The sequence below is a fragment of the Dipodomys ordii genome, unplaced genomic scaffold, assembly GCF_000151885.1.
Source record: "Dipodomys ordii isolate 6190 unplaced genomic scaffold, Dord_2.0 Scaffold15, whole genome shotgun sequence".
Classification (NCBI taxonomy): domain Eukaryota; kingdom Metazoa; phylum Chordata; class Mammalia; order Rodentia; family Heteromyidae; genus Dipodomys; species Dipodomys ordii.
The window spans coordinates 18,167,690-18,190,539 of NW_012267231.1; the positions used below are offsets into that span (position 1 = coordinate 18,167,690).

Genomic DNA, 22,850 nt, shown 5'->3' on the forward strand with positions numbered 1-22,850 from the left:
CATGGGGGTGGGGGGTGGGGTGGGGAATGGGCCTCCGGGAGCCTCGGGGCGGGAGAAAAACTGCGTTTGTAAAATGGCGATGGTAAGATGGCCGCGCCAACATGGCCGCCAGCGTCCGAGCCCCCGAGTTGCCCGCGCAACCCCCACCGGGGCCGCCGCGGCGCCTGCCCGCCCCCCCTCCCGCTCGTCACCCCCCCCTCCCCCGTCCTCCTCCCCACCTTCCCCTGGCACCGCGTCCGCGCGCGCGCTGCGCCTGCGCAGAGGCGGGTGGGTGGGGCCGACGCGGAGCCGGGTGGGAGGGATGCGCGGGGGTTGCTTGTATTTTTGTTTGGTGCGGCCCCGAGGCCTCGTCTGGCTCTGCGTGGCAGCCGCCGCCGCGTCCGGATTCTTCGGTCATGGCCGCGCGCACGCGCGCTCGTAAAGAGTCAGTAAAAAAAGCCAGAAACCCCAACCACTGGAAAGGTTCTTTAACGGCTTTTCCGTATTCAAGTCTAGGGCCTCGGGCGCCTGTTATTTTTTTTTTTTTTTGTTTGTTTGTTTTTTTGTTTGGTCGGTCGTGGGGCTTGAACTCGGCCTGGGGCTCTGTCCGAGAGGTGGTGGTGGTGGTGATTACGTGCTCAAGGCTTCACCACTTTGAGCCACAGCTCCACTTCTAGTTTTCTGGAAGTCTCAGGAACTTTCCTGCCCGGGCTGGCTTTGAACCGCGATCCTCAGGTCTCAGCCTTCTGAGTAGCTAGGACGGCATAAGCCACCAGTGCCCAGCTTTTTTTTTTTCTTTTTTTAAAACCTATGGGGAAATTGCAATGATACTTGACTAATAGTGCCCTGAAAGTTATTTTTTTTTATTGGCTTTTGGGTCGACCAGAGTGTTTTGGCTGAAGTTAGGACTAAGATGGAAATTCAGTAGCCAAAGAGGATGTTCCCAAGGGAACATCTAACTGGGCACCGGTGGCACACAAGACTAAGATCTGAGGATCACTGTTCAAAGACAGCTTAGGCAGAAAAGTCGGTGAACCTTTATCCTTAAACCAGCCAGAAGCCAGAAATGGAGGTGTGGTGAAGCTTGATTGGGAAAAAGCTACTAAGAGCTTGATACCTTGAGTTCAAGCCCAGGTGTATAAACATGCACACATTGATGCATGCACACAGCTACTAGGTGTTATTCTGGGAGATTCTCACTAATTAGAGGTTCTGGATGAGCTATAGAATAAGTTTGTCACTTAGTATTTATTTTTTTGTCAGTCCTGGGGCTTGAACTCAGGGCCTGGGCACTGAGCTTCTTTTGCTCAAGGCTAGCAGGCCTCCACTTGAGCCACAGGGCTACTTCCAGCTTTTTCTGTGTATGTGGTACTGAGGAATCTAACCCAAGGCTTCATGCATGCACTCTACCACTAAGCCACATTCTCAGCCCTGGAACAAGTTTTATATATAACAAGTTTGAAAAACTTCCAGAAACTGGGGAAAAGCAAAGGAAGAAGTGACTTTGTCATGTAAATATGTACTCATGCTGGGTGCTGGTGGCTCATGCCCGTAATCCTAGCTACTCAGGAGGCTGAGATCTGAGGAGCCAGGTTCATGCCAGCAGGGCAAGAAAAAGGCAGGAGACTCTTACCTCCAATAAACCACTCAGAAAACCGGAAATGGTGTTGTGGCTCAAGTGGTAGAGTGCTACCCTTGAGCTGAAGAGCTGAGAGACAGTGCCCAGGCCCAGAGTTCAAGCCCCACAACTGACCAAAAAAAAAATTACTCATTACCTGAATTAAGAAATGGTAATCTCTCTGTACATCTAAAAACAACAAAACTTAAAAAAACTAAAAGAGTGTTCAGGCCTGTAATCCTAGCTACTCAGAAGGCTGAGATCTGAGGCTCACACTTCAAAGTCATACCAGGCAGAAAAACCCTGTGAGACTGCTATCTCCAGTTAACAACTCAAAAACGGAAAGTTGAGCTGTCGCTCAGTAGTAGAGTGCTTGAGCAAAAAGAAGCTCAGGGACCAGGGCCCAGGTCCTGAGTTCAAGGCCCATGACCAACCAAAAAAACTCAGGAAAAAAGTAAATTATTCCAAAGATTATTTATCAGAATTGGGTATCCTTGGGCTGGGAAGGTGGCTCAGTGGTAGAGCGCTTGCCTTGCATGCATGTGGCCCTGGGTTCAATTCCTCAGCACCACATAAGGAGAAAAAGCCAGAAGTGGTGCTGTGGCTCAAGTGGTAGAGTGCTAGCCTTGAGCTGAAGAGCTGAGGGACAGTGCCCAGGCCCAGAGTGATCGGACCCAAAAATAAACAAACAGAATTGGGTATCCTGTAAGGGATGAACTCTTGACACTGTAGTTATATACATTTGATTTTTCCTCTTCAGCTTTTATGATGTTTATCCAATATGTCTGAGAGCCGGTCTCAATCTCTGGTTTGATTTGTACTTTCCAGATACTTCCTTCTCTGTGATCCTCCCAAGTCCCTTATTATAAGTTTGTTAGTACTCAGCACTTTGGGGCACAGAAAGACCTGATAGATATGTTGGGAAATAGATGTTCATATTTCCCATACAATTATCAGAATCAAGGAATATCTTTTTTTTTTTTTTTTGGGTCAGTTGAGGGGCTTGAACTCAGCCTGGGCGCTGTCCCTCAGCTTTTCAGCTCAAGGCTAGTGCTCTAGCACTTGAGCCACAGTGTCACTTCCGGTTTTCTAGTGATTTTTTTTTTTTTGTCGGTCGTGGGGCTTGAACTCTGGGCCTGGGCTCTGTCCCTCAGCTCTTCAGCTCAAGGCGAGCGCTCTACCACTTGAGCTACAGCGCCACTTCCAGTTTTCTAGTGGTTTATTGGAGATAGGAGTCTCACGGTCTCTCCTGCCCGGGCTGGCTTTGAACCACGATCCTCAGATCTTAGCCTCCTGAGTAGCTAGGATTACAGGCATGAGCCACCAGCGCCGGGCTTAGTGATTTTTATTGGAGAGAAGAGTCTCACGGACTTTCCTGCTTACACTGGCTTTGAACTGTGATCCTCTGATCTCAGCCTCCTGAGTAGCTAGGATGACAGGCATGAGCCACTGGCGCCCGGCTAAGGACTATCTTTTGAGTTATGCTTAACAACTAAAATACTGGAGCATATTTATTGTTGCATCGTTTCTTCAGAATTAGACTTGTAGGTAATTTTAGTTTTATAGTACAAAATAGCTGGCCCTTTTGGAATCTTTAGTTGCACTGGGTTGTGTTGAAACAAAGTGGACTGGAGATAAAAAAAGTGTGAGGTTAAGCCAGGAGCTTGCCACTCTCGCCGCCTGTAATCCTAGCTACTCAGGAGGCTGAGATCTGAGGATCACAGTTCAAAGCCAGCCCAGGCAGGAAAGTCGGTGAGACTCCTATCTCTAGTAAGCCACCAGAAAACCAGAAATGGTGCTGTGGCTCAAGTGGTAGAGTGCTCGCCTTGAGCTTAAGAGCTGAGGGACAGCGCCTAGGCCCAGAGTTCAAGCCCCAGGACTGACAAAAAAAAAAAGTGTGAAGTGTTGAGGTTCTATCAAGAATTGCCTGCCTGCTTCTTTGATGAACAGACAGAAATGGCTTTTAAGTTTCACTGTAGTCCTTGAGGAGGTATCATTTGGCTTTTCAAGTCTTAAGGGAAGACTGAAGGTAAGGTGTAACTCCCAAAGACCTAGGGCTTTGTGTCTGCTTACTAAAAGTATGAATGAACATAGGGTAGTGTACAAAAATCCATCTCAGTGATTCATAGTGAGAAAATGGCATTGGAACATGTGAAAAAAGCATTTCTAGTAATCTGACTAGAACAAGCCAGCTAACCTTACTTGATCTGTCACTGAAAGAGCCTAGTGGGTATGTGGAAGCTCGTTCTAAGGTGCTTCCCTGTGTAGCCTTAACCATTTTAAGCAATTTTGCTTTCAACTGTCTGTCTTAGGTTGGGATCACATTAATCCATCGTTTTTTTATTTTTGCAGGTGAGCGAGTGCTGTGCTTTCATGGGCCTCTTCTTTATGAAGCAAAGGTACGAAGATGGTTTTTTTCAAGAAAGTTGGCCAAAATTACTAGCCAGATGTGATCCTTTTTGAGGTTGTGTGCTGGTGGTTGGGCTTTGAACTTCGAGCCTTGGAGCTCTTGACTCCGTTGCTTTCTTGCTCAGAGCTTGGTGCTTTACCACTTGACCCATGCCTCCATCAGGCTTATTTGCTGGTTAATTGGAGACAGTCTTCAGGACTTTCCTGCCCATGTTGGTTTTAAACTGAATTCCTCCAGGTATTAGCTTCTGAGTAGCTAGGGTTAAAGATGTGAACCTCCAGTGCCCAGCAGCATAATTTTTTTTTTTTTAATCAGTCCTGGAGCTTGAACTCTGGGTTTGGGCGCTGTCCCTGAGTTCTTCAGCTCAAGGCTAGCGAGCGCTCTATCACTTGAGCCACAGTTCCACTTTGGTTTTCTGGTGGTTGATTGGAGATAAGAGTCTCATGGACTTTCCTTGCCTGGGCTGGCTTTGAACCTCTATCCTCAGATCTCAGCCTCCTGAGTAGCTTGGATTACAGGCGTGAGCCACTGGTGCCAGGCTAGCATAATTGTTTTAATAAGGTCAGTTTTGGTTAACCACCTTCACAAATCATGTTTGACTTAGTGTTTTTGTTTTTTCTTAATTTTTTCGCTAGTCTTGGGGCTTGAACTCAGGGCCTGGGCACTGTTCCTGAGCTTCTTTTGCTCAAGGCGAGCTGACTCTACCACTTGAGCCACAGCGCCATTACTGTCTTTTTCTATGTATGTGGTACTGAGGAATGAACCCAGGGTTTCATGCTTGCTAGGCAAGCACTCTACCACTAAGCCACATTCCCAGCCCTTAACATGTGTTTTACAAGTATTAAATGTTGAGTCTATTTGATCATATGTTCTTCAGTGTTTCATGAATTTTGACAGATTATTTTTTCCTTGGCAGCGAAGCATCACTGAGGGATAATGTTTGAAATGACTCTGAAAAGAACTTGTTCTTTTGGTTTTTCTCTCCTGAACACTTTTTAAGTTTTAAAAATCAAATAGTCATTACTTTTCATCATTACTTTCCTACAATTGTCTGCTTTTAGGAATTAAGGTGACCTTCTGAAACAAATCAGTGTATTGAAGCTGATCAGATTAAAAAAAAAAATTGTAGTTCTTGGCTTGAGGTTGAACAAGTGGTGGAGCATTCACATAATCCCAGCACAAAGAAGGTTTGTGAGTTCAAGGCCAGCCTGGGCCACATAGAGAGATGCAGTCTGCAATACAGAAGAGTAGGGGGAGGAGAAGACAGGAGTTGGGAACCAGTGCACACACAGGTCTGTAATCTCTGCTGCTTAGGAAGCAGAGACAGATAGGCAGGATCATAGCTTGAAGTCATAGTGGGCAGAGACAGGTCTCCACCCCCCATGTCAATATCAAGCCTGGCACACCTGTACTCCCTGCTACACAGTCAGGATCATGGAAATGGAAACCCTATGTGAAGAGCAAGCTAAAGCAAGAAATGATGGGGTGTGGATCAGATGGTAGAGCCTGTGTGCTATCAAGCTTGAATCCCCAAGTTCAAAACCCATTCTGCTCAATAAATAATAAAACTTTGTATGAAGCTTATCACTGTTTTTAAATTTCGTTGTTTTTATTTTATCCACCAAAAAGTTAATAGTAGAATGGCTTTCTCTAAGTTGAGTTTTTTCTTCCTTCCAGTGTGTGAAGGTTGCCATAAAGGACAAGCAAGTGAAGTACTTTATACATTACAGTGGTTGGAATAAAAAGTGAGTATTAGATCTTTCAAAAACGAATTCTTGTGCAGTGATAATAACGCTGAAGCAATGGTGAGCTATTTCTAGTAGTCAGCATTTTTATTTTATCTCACTAGATTCTTCCAGTAGGAATATTTCCTGTGTTCTTGTGTATGTTAAATTCACCTATCCTGGTTGAATGATGTGTGGCAGGCCAGCACAATCTGAAGATTTTGGTGCATTTTAGGATAGCCTGAGGTTTTGGTCTTAACACACCTAGTTGACTAATGTGTTATTTTAAGCAGTTATACTGAAAACTAATTGGATTTCCTACCTAGGTAAAGGATGAAAATTGACTTGGAAATGATAGCGTTTGCCAACTCACATAGTTTGGGAACAAAATGTTCATAGAAAGTGGTTTCTTGTGGCTTTCAGTATATGGTTTAGCCACGCATAGAATTCAACAAAACAATATAGTTGAACTTTACAACTTGGAGGAGGGGGGAGGTGGGGATTTGGGGGAGGGAAGGGATGGTAGGGGAAAAACAAAGGAGGAGATAGCAATGCTCGATAGGAAATGTACTCATTACCTTACTCATGTAATTGTAACCCCTTTGCACACTAATTTTACAATAAAAAACATAAAATACAGTTTACTGCTTAGCCAGCAGAGCCCTTAGTGATCCTCTTCTCCATGGGAACTGCAAAGAACCACATCTAATTAGCTCAAGTCTTTTTTTTTTTTTTTTTGATTTAAAGTTTTTACTAGGAGGGCTTTTAAAGTAGTTTGATATTGCTTTGTCCTTTAAAGATGACATTTCCAGTGACTCTTCTTACAAGTTGTTTTCTCTAAAATGCTTTGTCACCTGACCCATTCTCTGGTACCTGGGTGGTGCCTTGTGATTTGATGAGTTTATTCCAGTGTGTGGAGGAAATGTTTTGTTGTGTTTTTTGTTGTTGTTGTTTTGGTCAGTTGTGGGGCTTGAACTCTGGGTATGAGCTCTGTCTCTGAGCTCTTCAGTTCAAGGCTAGCACCTTGCCACTTGAGCCATAATGCCACGTCTGTTTTTTTGGTGTTTTATTGGAGATAAAGAGTCTCATAGACTTTCCAGGTCTGGCTTTGAATCATGATCCTTAGATCTCAGCCTCCTGAGTAGCTAGGATTACATGTGTGAGCCACCAGCACCCAGCTGGAGGGAAGGCTTTATGTTTATTGGCCCTGAGAATTCATCTTGTTTTATATGATTCCTTCTTCTGGTAACAACTTGTTTTTATTTATTTATTTTTGTTGGTTATGAGCCTGAATTCTGAGCCTGGGTGCTGTCCCTCAGCTCTTCAGCTCTTCAGTTTAAGGCTAGCGCTCTACCACTAGAGCCACAGCACCACTTCAGGCTTATTTTGCTTATGTGGTGCTGAGGAATTGAACCTGGGGCCTCATGCATGCAAGGCAAGCGCTCTACCAGAGCCACCTTCCCAGCCCCCCACTTACTTCTTAGTTAGGAAATTGGTTAATGTTTCTTCCATTAGTATAATTGTAGAAAGGTGGGAATGTCAGTGTATAAAATTCTGATAACTTGGATTTTTTTTTCTTAAGCAGTAACTGAAATTGATCCCAGTCTTATATTTTAAATGTTGAGAATTTGGGAAAATAGTGAAGAGAACTATCTTCTGGGGTTTCAGAAGTTAAAACTGTGATCTGAAATAAGTTCTTATATCTAGGAAACAGGAAAATTTACCTTGTGGCTTTTAAGCATCTCAGCTTTCTCTTCAAATAAATGAAATGTTAGATTGATTTTTTTTTTTTGTTAGAGTGTATTATTTTTATTTAAAAAATTTTTATTGTAGGTGCTGGGAAGGTGGGTTCGGTTCTTTAGCACTACATAAGCAGAAAAAGCTGGAAGTGGTGCTGTGGCTCAAGTGGTAGAGTGCTTGCCTTGAGCTAAATTGCTGAGCGACAGTGTCCAGGCCCAGAGTTCAGGCCCCATGACAAAAAAAAAAAAATACATATATATACACACACACACAGAAGTGATAGTTACATAAGTCAGGTATTGAGTACATTCTTGTTGAACAGCATCACTTCTTCCCCCCTCAGTTTTTCTCTCTCCTGATCCCTCTCTCCCACAGACAGATACTTTTGCTCATTGGCTAGTGTTCTACCAACTGAGCCACACCTCTGATCCCTAGGCCTTTTTCTTGTTTTTGTTCGGTCATGGGGCTTGAACTCTGGGCCTGGGTGCTGTCCCTCAGCTCTTTAGCTCAAGGCTAGTAGTGCTTTACCACTTGAGCCACAGTGCCACTTCTAGAGTGCCACTTGTAGATTTCTGGTGGTTTTTTGGAGATAAGAGTCTAAAGGACTTCTCTGCTCAAGCTGGCTTTGAATCATGATCCTCAGATCTCAGCCTCCTTAGCTAGGATTACAGGCATGAGCCACCAGCTCTTGGCTTTTCTAGTTTATTTTACATGTTGATTTTCTGTTGACACCAGATAATTGAGAGTGCTGTAATGCAAACCTCTTATTTCCTATAGGAAACAGTCTTGTATGCATATTGTTAGTAGAGGAAATTGGAGTCTACAAACAGTAGACTGTAGAGTAGGCCTGCTCTGCTCCATCTCCTGCATAATTTTAAAGGTGTGTTAGTCTTTCTTTTGTACAACTACTTAAAAACATAGATTTTTCTCTTAGCTGGATGCCAGCGGCTCACACCTGTGATCCTAGGTACTTAAAGGCGGCTGAGATCTGAGGATTGTAGTTCGAAGCCAGCTTGGGCAGGAAAGTCAGTGAGACTCTTTACCTCCAATTAACTATGAAAAAGCTGGAAAGGGACCTGTGGCTTAAGTGGTGAAACACTGACCTTGAGAAACAAAAAACCAAAAAAAACAAAACTTAGGGACAGTGCCCAGGTCCTGAATCCAAGCCCTAGGACTGGCACAGGAAATTTTTTTTTTTTGGTCTGGTCGTGGGCCTGAACTCTGGGCCTGGGCACTGTCCCTCAGCTCTTCTGCTCAAGGCTAGCGCTCTACCACTTGAGCCACAGTGCCATTTTCGGCTTTTTTCTTTTTATTTACGTGGTGCTGAGGAATCGAACCCAGGGCCTTGGGCATGCAAGGCAAGCACTCTACCACTGAGACACCTTCCCAGCCCAGGAAAATTTTTTTTTAATCCAAAAAAAAGTTGTTTTAGAAATTTCATTTTAATAACTGCATACAATTATTTAGTAGGTAGTTTGTATAAAGTTAAACGTACAACTCAAAGACTATTTTAAGACTGGTTTTTGTACCTTACTAGAAATTGCAAAGATACCATATATAAGACTTCATTACTTCAAATACTGTTGATTTCTTTGGTGTGTCATAGTCTGGTAAATGAGAGTTTGGCATAGTTTTTCTACTTGGGGAAATGGTAGGTTGATAGTAACACACATCAGCAGTTTCTGTGGTGGATTGGTTTGTAAATGTATAATTTTGCAAAGGGCCATCTTAACCTTCGAGATAAACTTTGGAAGAAGCCTTTACATTTATTTTGGAAGTGGGTGGGCAGGGGTCTTCAGATGTATAGCAAGTGTTTTGTATTCTGTGCTTGACACTGTTTCCATAGATTGTGACTGGGAAGGACAAGCTTCCTTTGGGAAATTCTAACATCCATATATGCTTGATCTATATGCTGGTTTAGCTGTCTGCTGTTATTCTAGCAGAGAGAACTTCAGAACAAACAATGTTGTCCATTTATTTCACTTTGATTCAGAAGGGATTTCAACTCTGCACTTAAAGGAAACTTAGAACCCATTGGATTTTATGTGAAGATGCTTATTTAGATGAATTTTGTATCTTGGGGGGAAGGGATTATAAGGTAAAATAAACTGTCCCGATAATCGTCAAGTTAGCTCCCTTGATATACAGTATTAAAATTGAGAGAAAGATCTTCATTTTGGAAAAAAATTCGGACATCAACATTCTAGTTTCTCAGATTAGTATTTTCTTAAAACTTGAGTTTACTGTTTCCAAAACTAGTGTATTTCTAGATTTTCAGAAACCTTACTGAAGTAGGTTGAACCAGACATTCAGATAATTCCATTTGTAAGTAAATCTTAAAGCTTAAGCTAAATTCTGGAGCTAGTTACTGAGATCACTTTGTACTATGCTGTCTATATCAGAAGTGCTGTGAGGCCCAGGCGCTCTGAAAAAACTTTGAAGACACGTGAGGATATTGTAGCCCCTTTTCCAGTTCCTGAAGGAGCTCCCTCAGTGCACCATCCCCTCCTGACCTCTAGGTAAATGCATGTTTAAAGTTTTCTCTAGGAAATCATGTTGAAGAATGCTTTCTATTTAGTTTTCCTTCTGGCTACAGTCCATAAGAGGTCAGAGGTGAGAAATTAAAACACATTGCCTTGAGCGTTTACCTGATTGTGCACTAATGGAGCTCCATCAGCGGGAGGAAGACAGCCCAAGGAGTGTTGACACTCCAAAAAATGTCTTGTTTTATATTGTTTTTTTCTGGAAAATAAAACCACACCAGCATTGGAAATGGAAGGAATTTTATAAAAGTGCCAGAATGCCTTACTAAGATTTTAATAATAGATTCCAAAACCTTTACAGTGTTCAGAAAGCCTTCTTCTAGTCAACCTGGGAGGTTAGTGTATTCGTTTGTGAGTGAACCTATGTAAGGGATGGTGTGGTTTGGTAAGCCATCACTCTTCCATGCCCAAACAGCTCAGTTGCCTGGATGGTGAGTATTGTAGTGTTTTAAATGTGCTCCTCTTAACACCTTGAGAAGAGAATGTGTCACAAGTGTCTTGTGCATATTTCTGTTCACAGCGTGCTTTAAAGTAGGTACTGTTGTTACTTTGGTCATGGTTTTGAACTCAGGGCCTGGGCACTGTCCCTGAAGTTTTTTGCTCAAGGCCAGCACTCTACCACTTTGAACCATAGCTCCTCTTCCCGTTTTGTGGTGGTTAATTGGGATAAGAGTTTTAAAACATGATTCTCAGATCTCAGCCTCCTGAGTAGCTGGGATTCTAGGTGTGAGCCACTAGCATCCAGCCTCCTGTTTTTAGTTTGGTAGGGACTATTGTTCATTCATCATTGGTTATTTTCATTTGGTAAGGCTTAGGTGTCACATTCTTGGCCATTTGTAAAAATGATGGGATTGACCTCTTTTTGGATTCTGGCAGTTTATATTGGAATGGTGCTTCTGAGAGTGAAATGGCCTTGCATTTTCCATTTTCATGAAGAGAAAGGATCTGCCGTACCAATTTGTCAAGTGATTGAGAAATCCAAACTCTGACCTCCTGGGTCTGTAATGGCTTATTGCAGCAGAGAGGAGAGTTGGTCATGGGGGCTGATTTTGATGGTGTTTTGCTCTCTTTCAGCTGGGATGAATGGGTTCCAGAGAGCAGAGTACTCAAGTACGTGGACACCAATCTGCAGAAACAACGAGAACTTCAAAAGGCCAATCAGTAAGTTTGTGAGAAATGAGCCATGAAATCATGTGCGATTGGTTCTTGTCACCTGTCAGCCGTGTGTGGCTTTGACTTGAAGTGGTTAGATAAGCCTTTTCTAGATAAAGGGATGAATCCTGCTATTGCGGCTGTTCTTGGGTTCTGTGGAAAGTACACTGGACAGGGAAACAGGAGAAACATCCACATTAACTCATGTCTGAAAACACACTGGGGTAGAGAGACCCAGAAAGACTGCCTTAATTTCAAAGCTGAGCTGTGTACTTAAAGATGATAATGTTGAAAGAGGGTCAGATTAAAAGCAAACATTGTGATTAGTGAATTCCAAAATATATGTAACTGGACTTTTTAGTTAGATGTCATCAATTTAGAGCATCTACTTTAGAATTGGTAGTCTGACATACTTTTTTTTTTTTTTTGCTTGATTTTTGTAAATCCCTTGTGTCTTATTTGTTAAGAGTTAAGAATAAAAGTGTGCCAGAATGTGTGTGAGCTAGGGAACCCTGATCAGGAATGTGGGGTCCAAGTCCATATGGACCCACACTAGCACCATTGTGTTTGCTAGCCAAGTGCTTCCTTAACCATACTGAAATTACTTTCGCAGGGAGCAGTATGCGGAGGGGAAGATGAGAGGGGCGGCTCCGGGAAAGAAGACATCCGGCCTGCAGCAGAAGAGTGTTGAAGTGTAAGGGGCACTGTCTTTGCTTCCATTACATGCAGGTTTTTTTTTTTTTTTTTTGTTACTTTGCTTTTTGTTTTTGCCAGTCCTGGGACTTGAACTCAGGGCCTGGGCACTGTTTCTGATCTGCTTTTGCTCACGGCTAGCACTCTACCACTTTGAGCCATAGTGCTACTTCTGGCCTTTTCCGCTTATGTGGTGCTGAGGAATTGAACCCAGGGCCTCATGCATTCAAGGCAGGCACTCTACCACTGAGCCACCTTTCCAGTCCCCTACATATAGTTTTATATAGTAAGTTAAACTTAAATCTCACAAGTTAAGACTGTGGAAAGTTGAAGTGTTGGAACTTTAAAAAGGCTAATAAAGCTTTTCCGTTACCAGATTGTTAGTCACGAAAAATTGCACAAGTCTGTGGTTTTCCTTAGTGACTCCACCCCAGTGCTTCATTAAACCATTATTGCAGTTGGGTGGCATTAAGTGCACTGAGAATCCTTATAAGTTACATGTGTATGCATGTGATACTTTCTTTTAAGGTGGTATTGAGTTACCAGCAAGACAAATTTTGAGGTAAATTTTGAACAAAGTTTACTTTTTTAGTAATGCTGAAATGTGTATAGGTAAAACAATCTAAGAAAAAAAACCAAAACCTGTTAACTCTAGACATGTAGGTCATTATCCTGTAGTATGGGTCATGCATGTGTACGTGGTGTGTGCCTAAAGTTTGTGCGCTTGGCTGGAATGGCAGATAATACAATTTTTAAGCATTAGTGATATGAGAACATAATGATTACATCTTGTCCCACCCAGTCATGTGTCTTGAACTTGGCCTTGGCGCTGTCCCTGAGCTTTGTTGCTTAAGGCTAGTATTCTGTCACTGAAGCCACAGCACCACCTCTGCCTTTATTGATGGTTAATTGTAGATAAGTGTCTCAGGGATTTTCCTGCCTGTGCATCAAACCTCAGATCTCAGCCCCCTGAGTAGCTAGGATTACAGGCATGAGCTGAACCACCCAGCCAGATCACAAATTTGCTGAGCTACCTGTTTGTGCCTTTGGTGGTGTGCTGCTAGTCAAAGGGAATCTCCCGCGCCGGCGCTGGTGGCTCACGCCTGTAATCCTAGCTACTCAGGAGGCTGAGATCTGAGGATCATGGTTCAAAGCCAGCCCGGGCAGGAGAGACCGTGAGACTCCTATCTCCAATTAACCACCAGAAAACCGGAAGTGGCGCTGTGGCTCAAGCCATAGAGCGCTTGCTTTGAGCTGAAGAGCTCAGGGACAGTGCCCAGGTCCAGAGTTCAGGCCCCAAGACCGGCAAAAAAAAGAGCAAATGAGATGGAGCAGGAATGTTCAGGAATCCTTACTACTAGGGTCCACTAAAATATTGTTCCAGATCTTCTATCTTTGGGTGGGTGGTGGTGGGGATAGAAACAAGGTCCTTGTGCATGCTAGACAAAAACACTCCACCATTTCCCTAGACTCTTCAGAGTTGAAGCCAGTTGTATCAGTGTTTTTAATTTTACAGTAGAGAGTAAGTGTAAAAATGGAGAGTGAGAACTCTTGGCTTCCTTTGGTCCTTTATATTATTGATATAAGCAAGTAAAGTACATGGTTTAATCTGATTCAGAAATGCTGCTCTAAAAATACTAGTATTAGAAAAGTTGACATCCTCCTGAGTAGCTAGGATTGTAGGTGAACTCGTGGTACCTGCTCAGAACTTAAATAGGCAAAGCTAGTAATTTCTGGTTTGGGTAGTCAAGAACTAGGTTGTTAATAGTGGTGAGCTAGATGGACACCAGCTTTGTTTTAGCTATGGGAAAGAGATAATTAGATGACGGGAGATTTGACCAATGTGAAGGGAGTAACATTTAACAAATACGCAAATTTAAAATCCAAAGTAGTTTTTGGGAAAAACTATGTTAAAATAATTGGGGAAAACAAAACCTTGTGTGGAATTAATAAGTTAATATTCATGTGTAATCCCTTTTCTTATAAAGATATTTAGCTGAACGTAACTTGTTAAGCTATAATTTTTCTTTTTCTTTTCAGGAAAACCAAAAAGAATAAGCAGAAAAGTAAGAATATTAGCTTTCTTAAAATTAACCTCACTTTACCTTTAGAATGTTTGCGGTTTGAAATCACCCTTTTTAAAAGAACTTAACATTTTGGAGTAGGGTTGTAATGTTTTTGATGCTCTTAAGTGAGAGAGCAGCAATGTTGTAGATGTATACGTATTAGTAAGCCTAGCCTTGATTTTTCATTTGTAAAATTCAGTTATTTCATGTGTTTCAGTTTTCTCTTTAAAAATACATTGTCTTCATTTTTAGCATATATTATTCACGTTAGATAATGTTTCGCTGTGAGATTTTTATGCACGTGTGTGAATACAGTTCATTATATTCACACACATCACCCTCTCTTGTCTCTCCCATGGGTCCCCTTTTTTCAAATTCATCTGCTTTAGTTTTTTTTTTTTTCTTTTTTCTTATAGGCTGGTCCTGGGGCTTGAACTTAGGGCCTGGTCATTGTCCCTGAGCTTTTGTGCTCAAAACTAGTTCTCTATCGCTTGGAACCACAGTGACATTTCTGGCTTTTTGGTAGTTAATTGGAGTTAAGAATGTCTCAGGGACTTTCTGATCTGCCTGGCTTTGAACAACATGATCATCAGCCCCCAGCTTCCTGAGTAGCAGGATTACAAGTGTGAGCCACTGGCTTTTGTCTGCTTTCGTCTTAATGACTCCTCCATAAGAGATAGGATTTTTAATAAATGGAAGACGGTGATGTCACTATGGCTCTGTTAAATATTAAATAGGTAGATCTGTTAGAGTTTCTTCTTGATTAGGAGTATGACTTAATTCTCTAGTATAATTTCTGTAGTGGGCAAATAATGAAAGTAGGTATGTTAGATTTCATGACAATTCTTATTTAACCAATTCTTGACCCCTGTTTTTCCATAGCACCTGGCAACGGAGATGGTGGCAGTACCAGTGAGACACCCCAGCCTCCTCGGAAGAAAAGGGCTCGGGTGGATCCTACTGTTGAAAATGTGAGTTCTTTTGCACTTTCTCTTTTTCTTCTGGTAGCGTCTCGCAGTGTTGAGGCTGTCCCCATCCTCCTCCCCTGTGCTGTGATTACAGGGGTGCTACCACCTCACGTGGCTGCAAATTGGTTTGTAAAAATCATTTTTGTGTGTGTATGTGCCAGTCCTGGGGCTTGAACTCAGGGTCTGGGCACTGTCCAAGAGCTTTTTTTTTTTTTTGCCGGTTGTGGGGCCTGAACTCTGGGCCTGGGCGCTGTCCCTCAGCTCTTCAGCTCAAGGCTAGTGCTCTACCACTTGAGCCACAACGCCACTTCCGGCTTTTTCTTTTTTTTTTTGCTTATGTGGTGCTGAGGAATTGAACCCAGGGCCTCAGGCATGCAAGGCAAGCGCTCTACCACTGAGCCACCTTCCCAGCCCTATCCAAGAGCTTTTTGCTCAAGGCTATCGCTCTACCACTAGAGAGCCACAGCTCCACTTCCAGCTTTTTTTTTGGTAGTTAATTGGAGATAAGTAGCTCCTTTGAATGTCAGTCCTCTGCCTCCTAAGTAGCTAGGATTACAAGTGTGAGCTACCAGTGCCCATCTTTTACAAGTCCCCCCCCCCCCTTTTTTTGTCAAGTCATGGGGCCTGAACTCGGGGCCTGGGTGCTGTCCCTCAGCTCAAGGCTATCCACAGCACCACTTCTGGCTTTTTCTGCTTATGTGGTGCTGAGGAATCAAACCTAGGGCCTCATGCATGCAAGGCAAGCGCTCTACTACTGAGCCACCTTCCCAGCCCCCTTCAAGTTTTTTTTAATACTTTTTTATTTTAAAAATACTGTACAGAGGGGTTACAGTTACATGGTAAGATAATGAGTACATTTCCTGTCGAGCATTGTTGCCTCCTACTCTTTTCCCCTACCCCATCCCTTCCTTCCCACCTCCCCAGCTAGTCCCTCCCCCCTGCAAGTTTTTTTTTTTTTAATATAACCTGTTAGAATTTTTAGTCATAGCACATAGTGCTTGGTTTTCCAAAGTATTACTGTTAGTTAACTCCAGTTCCACATATGTGTGAGGAAAAAACTCTAGAATTGTTACAATGTTATTTCTAATTTTACTGTTTCAATTATGATTTCCAAAGTTAGTAAGCTGGAAAAGTAGGACTTTTAAGTTTTAATTGAAATAGCTTATGTAGCTGCCAATATGTAAAATTAATGAGATCCTTATATTCTTAAAATGGTTACTTTAGGACATATTTTGAAGACTTAATAAAGAATCAGTATACTGAATTGATTTTTGTGAATTGAAGATGTTCCTTTAAAGATAGTCATGTTTGGGATAGTTATTTGGATATCAACAATAAAATTGAAAAGAGTTAAATTATATGGTGTCTGGGTGTTCATTTCCAGAAAGAAGGAAATTCACTAAAGAAGTTTGGTCTTCACGGGCGGCTAGTTCAGTGGATAGTAGGAGGCAAGAGCGTAGTCCTTTTTGCTTTTCCTAGGTGCACGATAGTCTCTTAGGTTTTAAATGTCAGTTCCAGCTGTGTGAATGTTTTCTAGTGTCTAGAAACTAACAAAGCCCTCTTTAAAGAGTCCTATCTAAACAAGGAAAGATTTTTTTTATTATTATTCTCTTTGTATTTTCTATTTAGGAAGAAACATTTATGAACAGAGTTGAAGTTAAAGTGAAGATTCCTGAAGAGCTTAAACCATGGCTTGTGGATGACTGGGACTTAATTACCAGACAGAAACAGGTACATTGAAGAACTAGACAAGCTCATAAGCTGCATGCCTATGTTTTTATTAGCAAAAAAGTAAAAGAGGGCTTGCTGTGGGGGATACATCCAGAAGGAGTAACATGAGATACACAACGGTGTGATTAGTTGAGGTAATTCTTATTTGGAAGTTACTGGGGCAGGAACTCAGAGCAATGCTAGACAATGCGCATGTGTTTTCTGTCACTGAAAATGAACATACTGACAGAATATAATCACACACAGCATCACCTGCAGAGGAAAGCAGAGTCTAATTGAGGTCTTTCATAGTATAGGGATATTTAACAGGGGCCTAATGAGTTCAGTCATGTAAACCCAGAAAAAGAAGTTTGGTGGGCTTAGTCCTAGGGTTTAAAGAACTCAGGCTTGCTAGACAATGTGCTACCTCTTGAATCATACCTTCTTTTTACTGGTTATTTGGAGGTGGAGTCTAGCAAACTTTTCTGCTTGAGTCCGGCCCTTGAAATCTGTGTTCTTAGTAGGATTACAAACCCGAACCACTGACCCTGAACTGGACTCAGTTTCTTTAAATGAGGATAAACGGTTTAGGTGAGGTGGGGATGTGGTGGTGGAGGTGGAGGAGGAGGAGGTGGAGGCGGAGGCGGAGGCGTTGATGTTGTTGGTTATAGAAGTTGGGAGACCTAGCAGTTGGGCGCAGAGGCTGAACACAGTGTGAATCCTGACTTGAATTCTTTTTTTGGGGGTCCGATCGTGGGGCCTGAACTCTGGGCCTGGGTGCTGTCCCTCAGCTCTTCAGCTCAAGGCTAGCGCTCTACCACTTGAGACACAGCGCCACTTCTGGCTTCTTTTTGCTTATGTGGTGCTGAGGAATCGAACCCAGGGCCTCAGGCATGCAAGGCAAGCGCTCTACCACTGAGCCACCTTCCCAGCCCCCTGACTTGAATTCTTTGGCTGTAGATTACGGTTATGCAGCTAAGCTGCCAATATTTAAGCTATGGCTCTGCCGCTGTGTGTGAGCCAGGACATGTTTTTCAGGGTCCACTTAATGGAGTGAAGAATTGCAGTAATGTTGTAGACTGGGTCTGGTCTGGCTTTGGCTCGGCCTTGGTCACTCACGCAGTGAGGACTCGATGGGGAGAGGCCGCTTGCTTTGCTACAGTCTGTAGAGAGGCAGCCATAGCATAGCAGCTTGATTCCCAGTTTTCAGCTATTCTATTGGAATGGAGTTCTTCTTCCTCAGTCACAAAACATGCTCAGTCACAAAACCATGTTTCAGTTGCCGAATAGTGTCTGTTTTGTAAATTTATTATTCACTACTTGTGTGTACTGCTTGACTTTGTTCACCACTGGTGCTCACTTGAGCCATGTCTCCAGTCTGGCTTTTGCTGATTAATTGGAGATGAGAGGCATAACTTTCCTGCGCAGGTTGGCTTCAAACCATGATTCTCAGATCTCAGCCTCCTGAGTCGCTAGGATTACAGCCTCTGGATAGAGCCTGGCTAATTGCTTACATTTGCACAAAGGCTTACTCTACATATACTTTTTTTTTAAGGCATTTATATTGAAGTTTTTTTTTTTTTTTTCTAGCTCTTTTATCTTCCTGCTAAGAAGAATGTGGATTCCATTCTAGAAGATTATGCAAATTATAAGAAATCTAGAGGAAACACAGATAATAAGTAAGAGTATACTTTTTTCAAGTAGACCTTAAGATAGTTTTCCTTTATTTTAAGTGTCAAACATCTGCAATTTCTTTTTTTTTTTTTGGTCGGTCGTGGATGCTGAACTCTGGGCCTGGGCGCTGTCCCTCAGCTCTTCAGCTCAAGGCTAGAGATCTACCACTCAAGCCATAGCGCCACCTCTGGCTTTGTTCTGCTTATGTATTGCTAAGGAATTGAACCCAGGGCCTCATGCATGCAAGGCAAGCTCTCTACCACTGAGCCACTTTCCCAGCCCCACATTTGCAATTTCTAATTTGAATTAGTGCCATCAGAAATGAGCAAGCTGGCTGGGTACCTGTGGCTCATTCCTGTAATTCTAGCTATTCAGGAGGCTGAGATCTGAGGATCACAGTTCAAAGTCAGCCTGGGCAGGAAAGTCCGTGAGACTCTTACCAATAACTACCAGAAAACCAGAAGTGGTGCTGTGGCTTAAGTGGTAGAGTGCTAACCTTGAACTGATAGAGCTGAGGGTCAGTGCCCAGGCCTAGAGTTAAAGCCCCACAACCGACAAAGGAAAAAAAGAAATGAGCAAGCTAGAATGGCTCATACCTTTCATCTTAGCTACTCAGGAGGCTGAGATCTGAGGATTGCAGTTTGAAGCCAGCCTGTGCAGGAAAGTCTGTGAAACTCTAATCTCCAATTAATCACCCGAAAACCAGAAGTGGTGCTATGGCTCAAGTGGTAGAACATTTGCCTTGAGCTGAAGAACTGAGGGACAGAGCCCAGGTCCAGGGTTCAAGCCCCACAACCGACCAAAAAAAAAAAAAGAGTGAAATATTCACTGGTTTGATAGGGATTTTCTGACAAGCTGTTGTTTTTCTTAGTGTCTAAATAGTTGGATTTTAGGCACTTGAAGGTATTATGTAGGTATGTACATAATCATTTAAAATGGATAATTTTCAAGTATAAAAACCTTGTTTTGAGAGTTGCAGTTTGTCACACTTGTAGCTTTTTTGTTTTGTGCTGGTCCTGAGGGTTGACCTCAGGGTCTGGGCACTGTCCCTGAGGCTAGCACTTCTTTTTTTTTTTGTCGGTCATGGGGCTTGAACTCAGGGCCTGAGCGCTGTCCCTCAGCTCTTCAGCTCAAGGCTGTGCTCTACCGTTTGAGCTACAGCACTACTTCTGGTTTTCTTTTTTTTTTTTTTTTGGGTCCAGTTGTGGGGCCTGAACTCAGGGCGTGGGCGCTGTCCCTCAGCTCTTCAGCTCAAGGCTAGCGCTCTACCACTTGAGCCACAGCGCCACTTCCGGCTTTTTTCTTTTTGCTTATGTGGTGCTGAGGAATCGAACCAGGCCTCAGGCATGCAAGGCAAGCGCTCTACCACTGAGCCACCTTCCCAGCCCCCCACTTCTGGTTTTCTAGTGGTTTATTGGAGATAAGAGTCTCACGGATGTTCCTGCCCGGGCTGGCTTTGAACTGTGATCCTCAGATCTCAAGCTCCAGAGTAGCTAGGATTATAGGCGTGAGCCACCGGCGCCCAGCTGAGGCTAGCACTCTTAACCATTGAAGCCACAGTTCCACTTCCAGCTTTATGTTGGTTAATTGGAGTCTCATGGGCTTCAAACCATGACCCTTAGATCTCAGCCTCCTTAGTTGCTAGGATTATAGCTGTGAGCTACTGGTGCGTGGCTTTGTGTATTTTTAGTCTCATGCTCTTGTCCAGTCATTTAGGAAAAGGTCACAGCAGTTGATGCCGCTAGCTCAGTCATCCCCCGGAGTTGGGTGAGTTGTAGTAGTTGTTTTTGTGGAGGAGCGTTGCGTGGATCATGAGTGCTTGTGGTTGCATCTAAGGGAGTACGCCGTGAATGAAGTTGTGGCTGGGATTAAAGAGTACTTTAATGTGATGCTGGGCACCCAGCTGCTCTACAAGTTTGAGAGGCCTCAGTACGCAGAGATCCTCGCCGACCACCCCGACGCGCCCATGTCCCACGTGTATGGAGCGCCCCACCTCCTGCGACTGTTCGGTAAGCCGGGCATTGGAGCACAGTTGGCGGGGCATTGGAGCACAGTTTGTTTTTCTGGAATAATCGAATGCAAGTTAAAAGTAACTGGCTAAACCCACTCCTTTCCAACTGGAACTTGGCCCTAGAAGGTTCAATACAGCAAAATTGGTTTTAAATATCAAGAGGTAGTTCTCTGGCAGTACAGGGTTTTGAACAGGCCCTTGCTCTTACCAGGCAGGGACTTCTTTTTTTTTTGGCTAGTCCTGGGGCTTGAACTCGGGGCTGGGCACTGTTCCTGAGTCTCTCTGTGCTCAAGGCTAGCGCTCTTATCACTTGAGCCACAGTGCCACTTGCAGCTTTTTCTGTATGTGTGGTACTGAGGACTCAAACCCACGGTTTCAAGCATGCTAAGCAGGTAAGTTACTCTTACCACTGAGCTACATTCCCAGCCCCATAGGCAGGGACTCTGGAGCCCCAAGGAGTTTTAAAATGATGGAATTGAAAGCAAATGCTGATGGTAAGGCCAAACGCTGTGGTTCTGCCCTGGGCAGTCAGTAACTCACTCAGCTCTCTGTGCGTGCAGTTCGCATTGGAGCGATGCTGGCCTACACTCCGCTGGATGAGAAGAGCCTGGCATTATTACTGAACTATCTTCATGATTTCCTCAAGTGAGTAATTGCATGTAGTAATAATATGAATTAGTTATGTCTACTGAAAGTTGGCAGATACATAATCATACTGAGACACAGGTGTCCGGAGATGGCGACTAGATAGATGGGTGTCATACAAATGGTGGAGAAGAAATGTAGGGTGGTTGAGGGGTTTTCATCATGCATGTGTATTTGAGGGCTGCATTCTTGGGGCTTGAACTTGGCCTGGGCACTGTCCCTGTGCTTTCTTGCTCAAAGCATTTTGGTTGTTAATTGGAGAGGAGATTCTTGTGGACTTTTCTGCCTGGGCTGGCTTCGGGGGGCAGCGAGGATGACAGGCGTGAGCCACCAGCACCAGCAAGGACTGGCGCTTAATAACAGGCAGTGAGCAAAGGAGCGGGCAGTGATGGTTCACGCCTTTGTTCCTAGCTGTAGGAAGCACCTAAGCACTCTTCCTTTTGGAGCGGGGCCCTGCTGGCTCACAGCTGTTCAGAAGGTTGCGATCTGAAGATTGTCGTAGGAGGCCAGCCTGGGCAGGAAAGTTAGTGAGACTCTTACCTCCGACTAACCACTAAAAAGCTAAATGGAGCTGTGGCTCAAGTGGTAGAGCACTAGGTTGAGCACAAATAAAGGTCAGGCACAGTGCCCAGGCCCTGAGTTTGAGCCCCAGGACCAACATAAAAACAACAACAACAAAAAAAACCCCTCTGTTTTGGGTAGCGCTACTGCCTAGCAGTAGGATGGTGGTGGTTGAATTGTGGCTTTCAGCTGCCTATTTGCTGTGGGAGATGGGGTGGGGGTGCTGGACTTCATTCCTGTGTGCATGCATCTCTTCCATTGTCTTCTGTGTGGGCATTGTGATTGCTCACTTCCTGGGTCGTAGAGCCGTGTTGGGTGTAGTTTGTATGTATGTGCAGGGAGAGGTGTGACTGTCCATGCAATGAAATTTGAAAGCCTTGTATGTGCAGGGAGAGGTGTGTGTCCATGCAATGAAATTTGAAAGCCTTAAAATGAATATTTACTTTTAGGTACTTGGCCAAGAATTCTGCGACCTTGTTTAGTGCCAGCGATTATGAAGTGGCCCCCCCTGAGTACCACCGGAAGGCCGTGTGAGCGCTCATGTGGGATCTGTGGAACACGTTGTTGCAAGCGTGCGCACGTGTTTGATGTGTGTGACACGTTCCTAATCCTCCTCTTGTACAGACGGTGTACTTTGAAGATGTTAGTGTACTACAGAATTGATCATTGTTTCGTTCCATTTTAAGCAGAGAAAATAAAAGGGGTTACCACTCCTTTTCCTTTTCTTCTTTTCTTCATTTCCAAGTCGCTACCAGTGTATCCAGTGAGGACAACAGACAGCTGTCGCAGTGTCACCTCGGTGACACTGCTGCTTCCATGCTGGTGGTCTCTTCCTTTGACACTACGCACTTTGATAATACGTGTTAACGCCGTGTGACCACGCTGACCAGTGCCAAAGGCCCGATCATGTGTAGAGCCGCACCTCGCCCGCTGTGCTTTGTTTTGTTTCCATGGTGCTTCACGCACAGACCGTCCTCTCCTCGCGACCCTCGCTCCCCACGCACTCCATCCGCTCAGTTGTTGAAGATTGGTGGCTTGTCTCATGGTTTTTGTATTTTGTGTCTAATGCACGTTTAACATGATAGACGCAATGCATTGTGTAGCTACGGTTTTCTGGAAAAGTCCAATCTTTTAGGAGTTGTTTTTCAGACCTTCAATAAAATTTTTTCTTTAAATTTCAAAGAGCCGTGTGAGTGTATGGATGTGTCCAAACCATCGTCCGCTTGAAGGGGGAGTTGACTAGCTTTTCTTCTTAGCTCTAAGCCCCAGCCACTTTGGTCATCTGCTAACAAGTTTGAAGTTCACACTATGGCCATGTTCCCTGTGCACCCTTATCCTGTGTCAGCTTGCTTTGTG

The 22,850-nt window shown here is 43.7% G+C and overlaps 1 protein-coding gene across 1 annotated transcript; it reads left to right on the forward strand.

Moving 5' to 3' along the window:
• Positions 1–101: 101 nt before the first annotated feature.
• On the forward strand, positions 102–22,676 carry Morf4l1 (mortality factor 4 like 1). The gene is made up of 12 exons (XM_013011955.1): positions 102–182; positions 3,910–3,996; positions 5,685–5,752; positions 11,089–11,175; positions 11,780–11,860; positions 13,900–13,925; positions 14,808–14,896; positions 16,523–16,624; positions 18,194–18,282; positions 20,114–20,286; positions 20,849–20,933; positions 21,944–22,676. The coding sequence occupies exons 1-12, from the start codon at positions 102–104 to the stop codon at positions 22,026–22,028; spliced, it is 1,053 nt and encodes a 350-aa protein (XP_012867409.1). The 3' UTR covers positions 22,029–22,676.
• Positions 22,677–22,850: the final 174 nt, after the last annotated feature.

Excerpts from the sequence above, each read along its gene's own strand:
- Morf4l1 (XM_013011955.1), top strand. The coding sequence starts at position 102 with ATGGCCGCCAGCGTCCGAGCCCCCGAGTTGCCCGCGCAACCCCCACCG. Across the intron at positions 3,997-5,684 it reads CTCTTCTTTATGAAGCAAAG|TGTGTGAAGGTTGCCATAAA; the intron begins GTACGAAGATGG and ends TCTTCCTTCCAG. Across the intron at positions 20,287-20,848 it reads CCACCTCCTGCGACTGTTCG|TTCGCATTGGAGCGATGCTG; the intron begins GTAAGCCGGGCA and ends CTGTGCGTGCAG.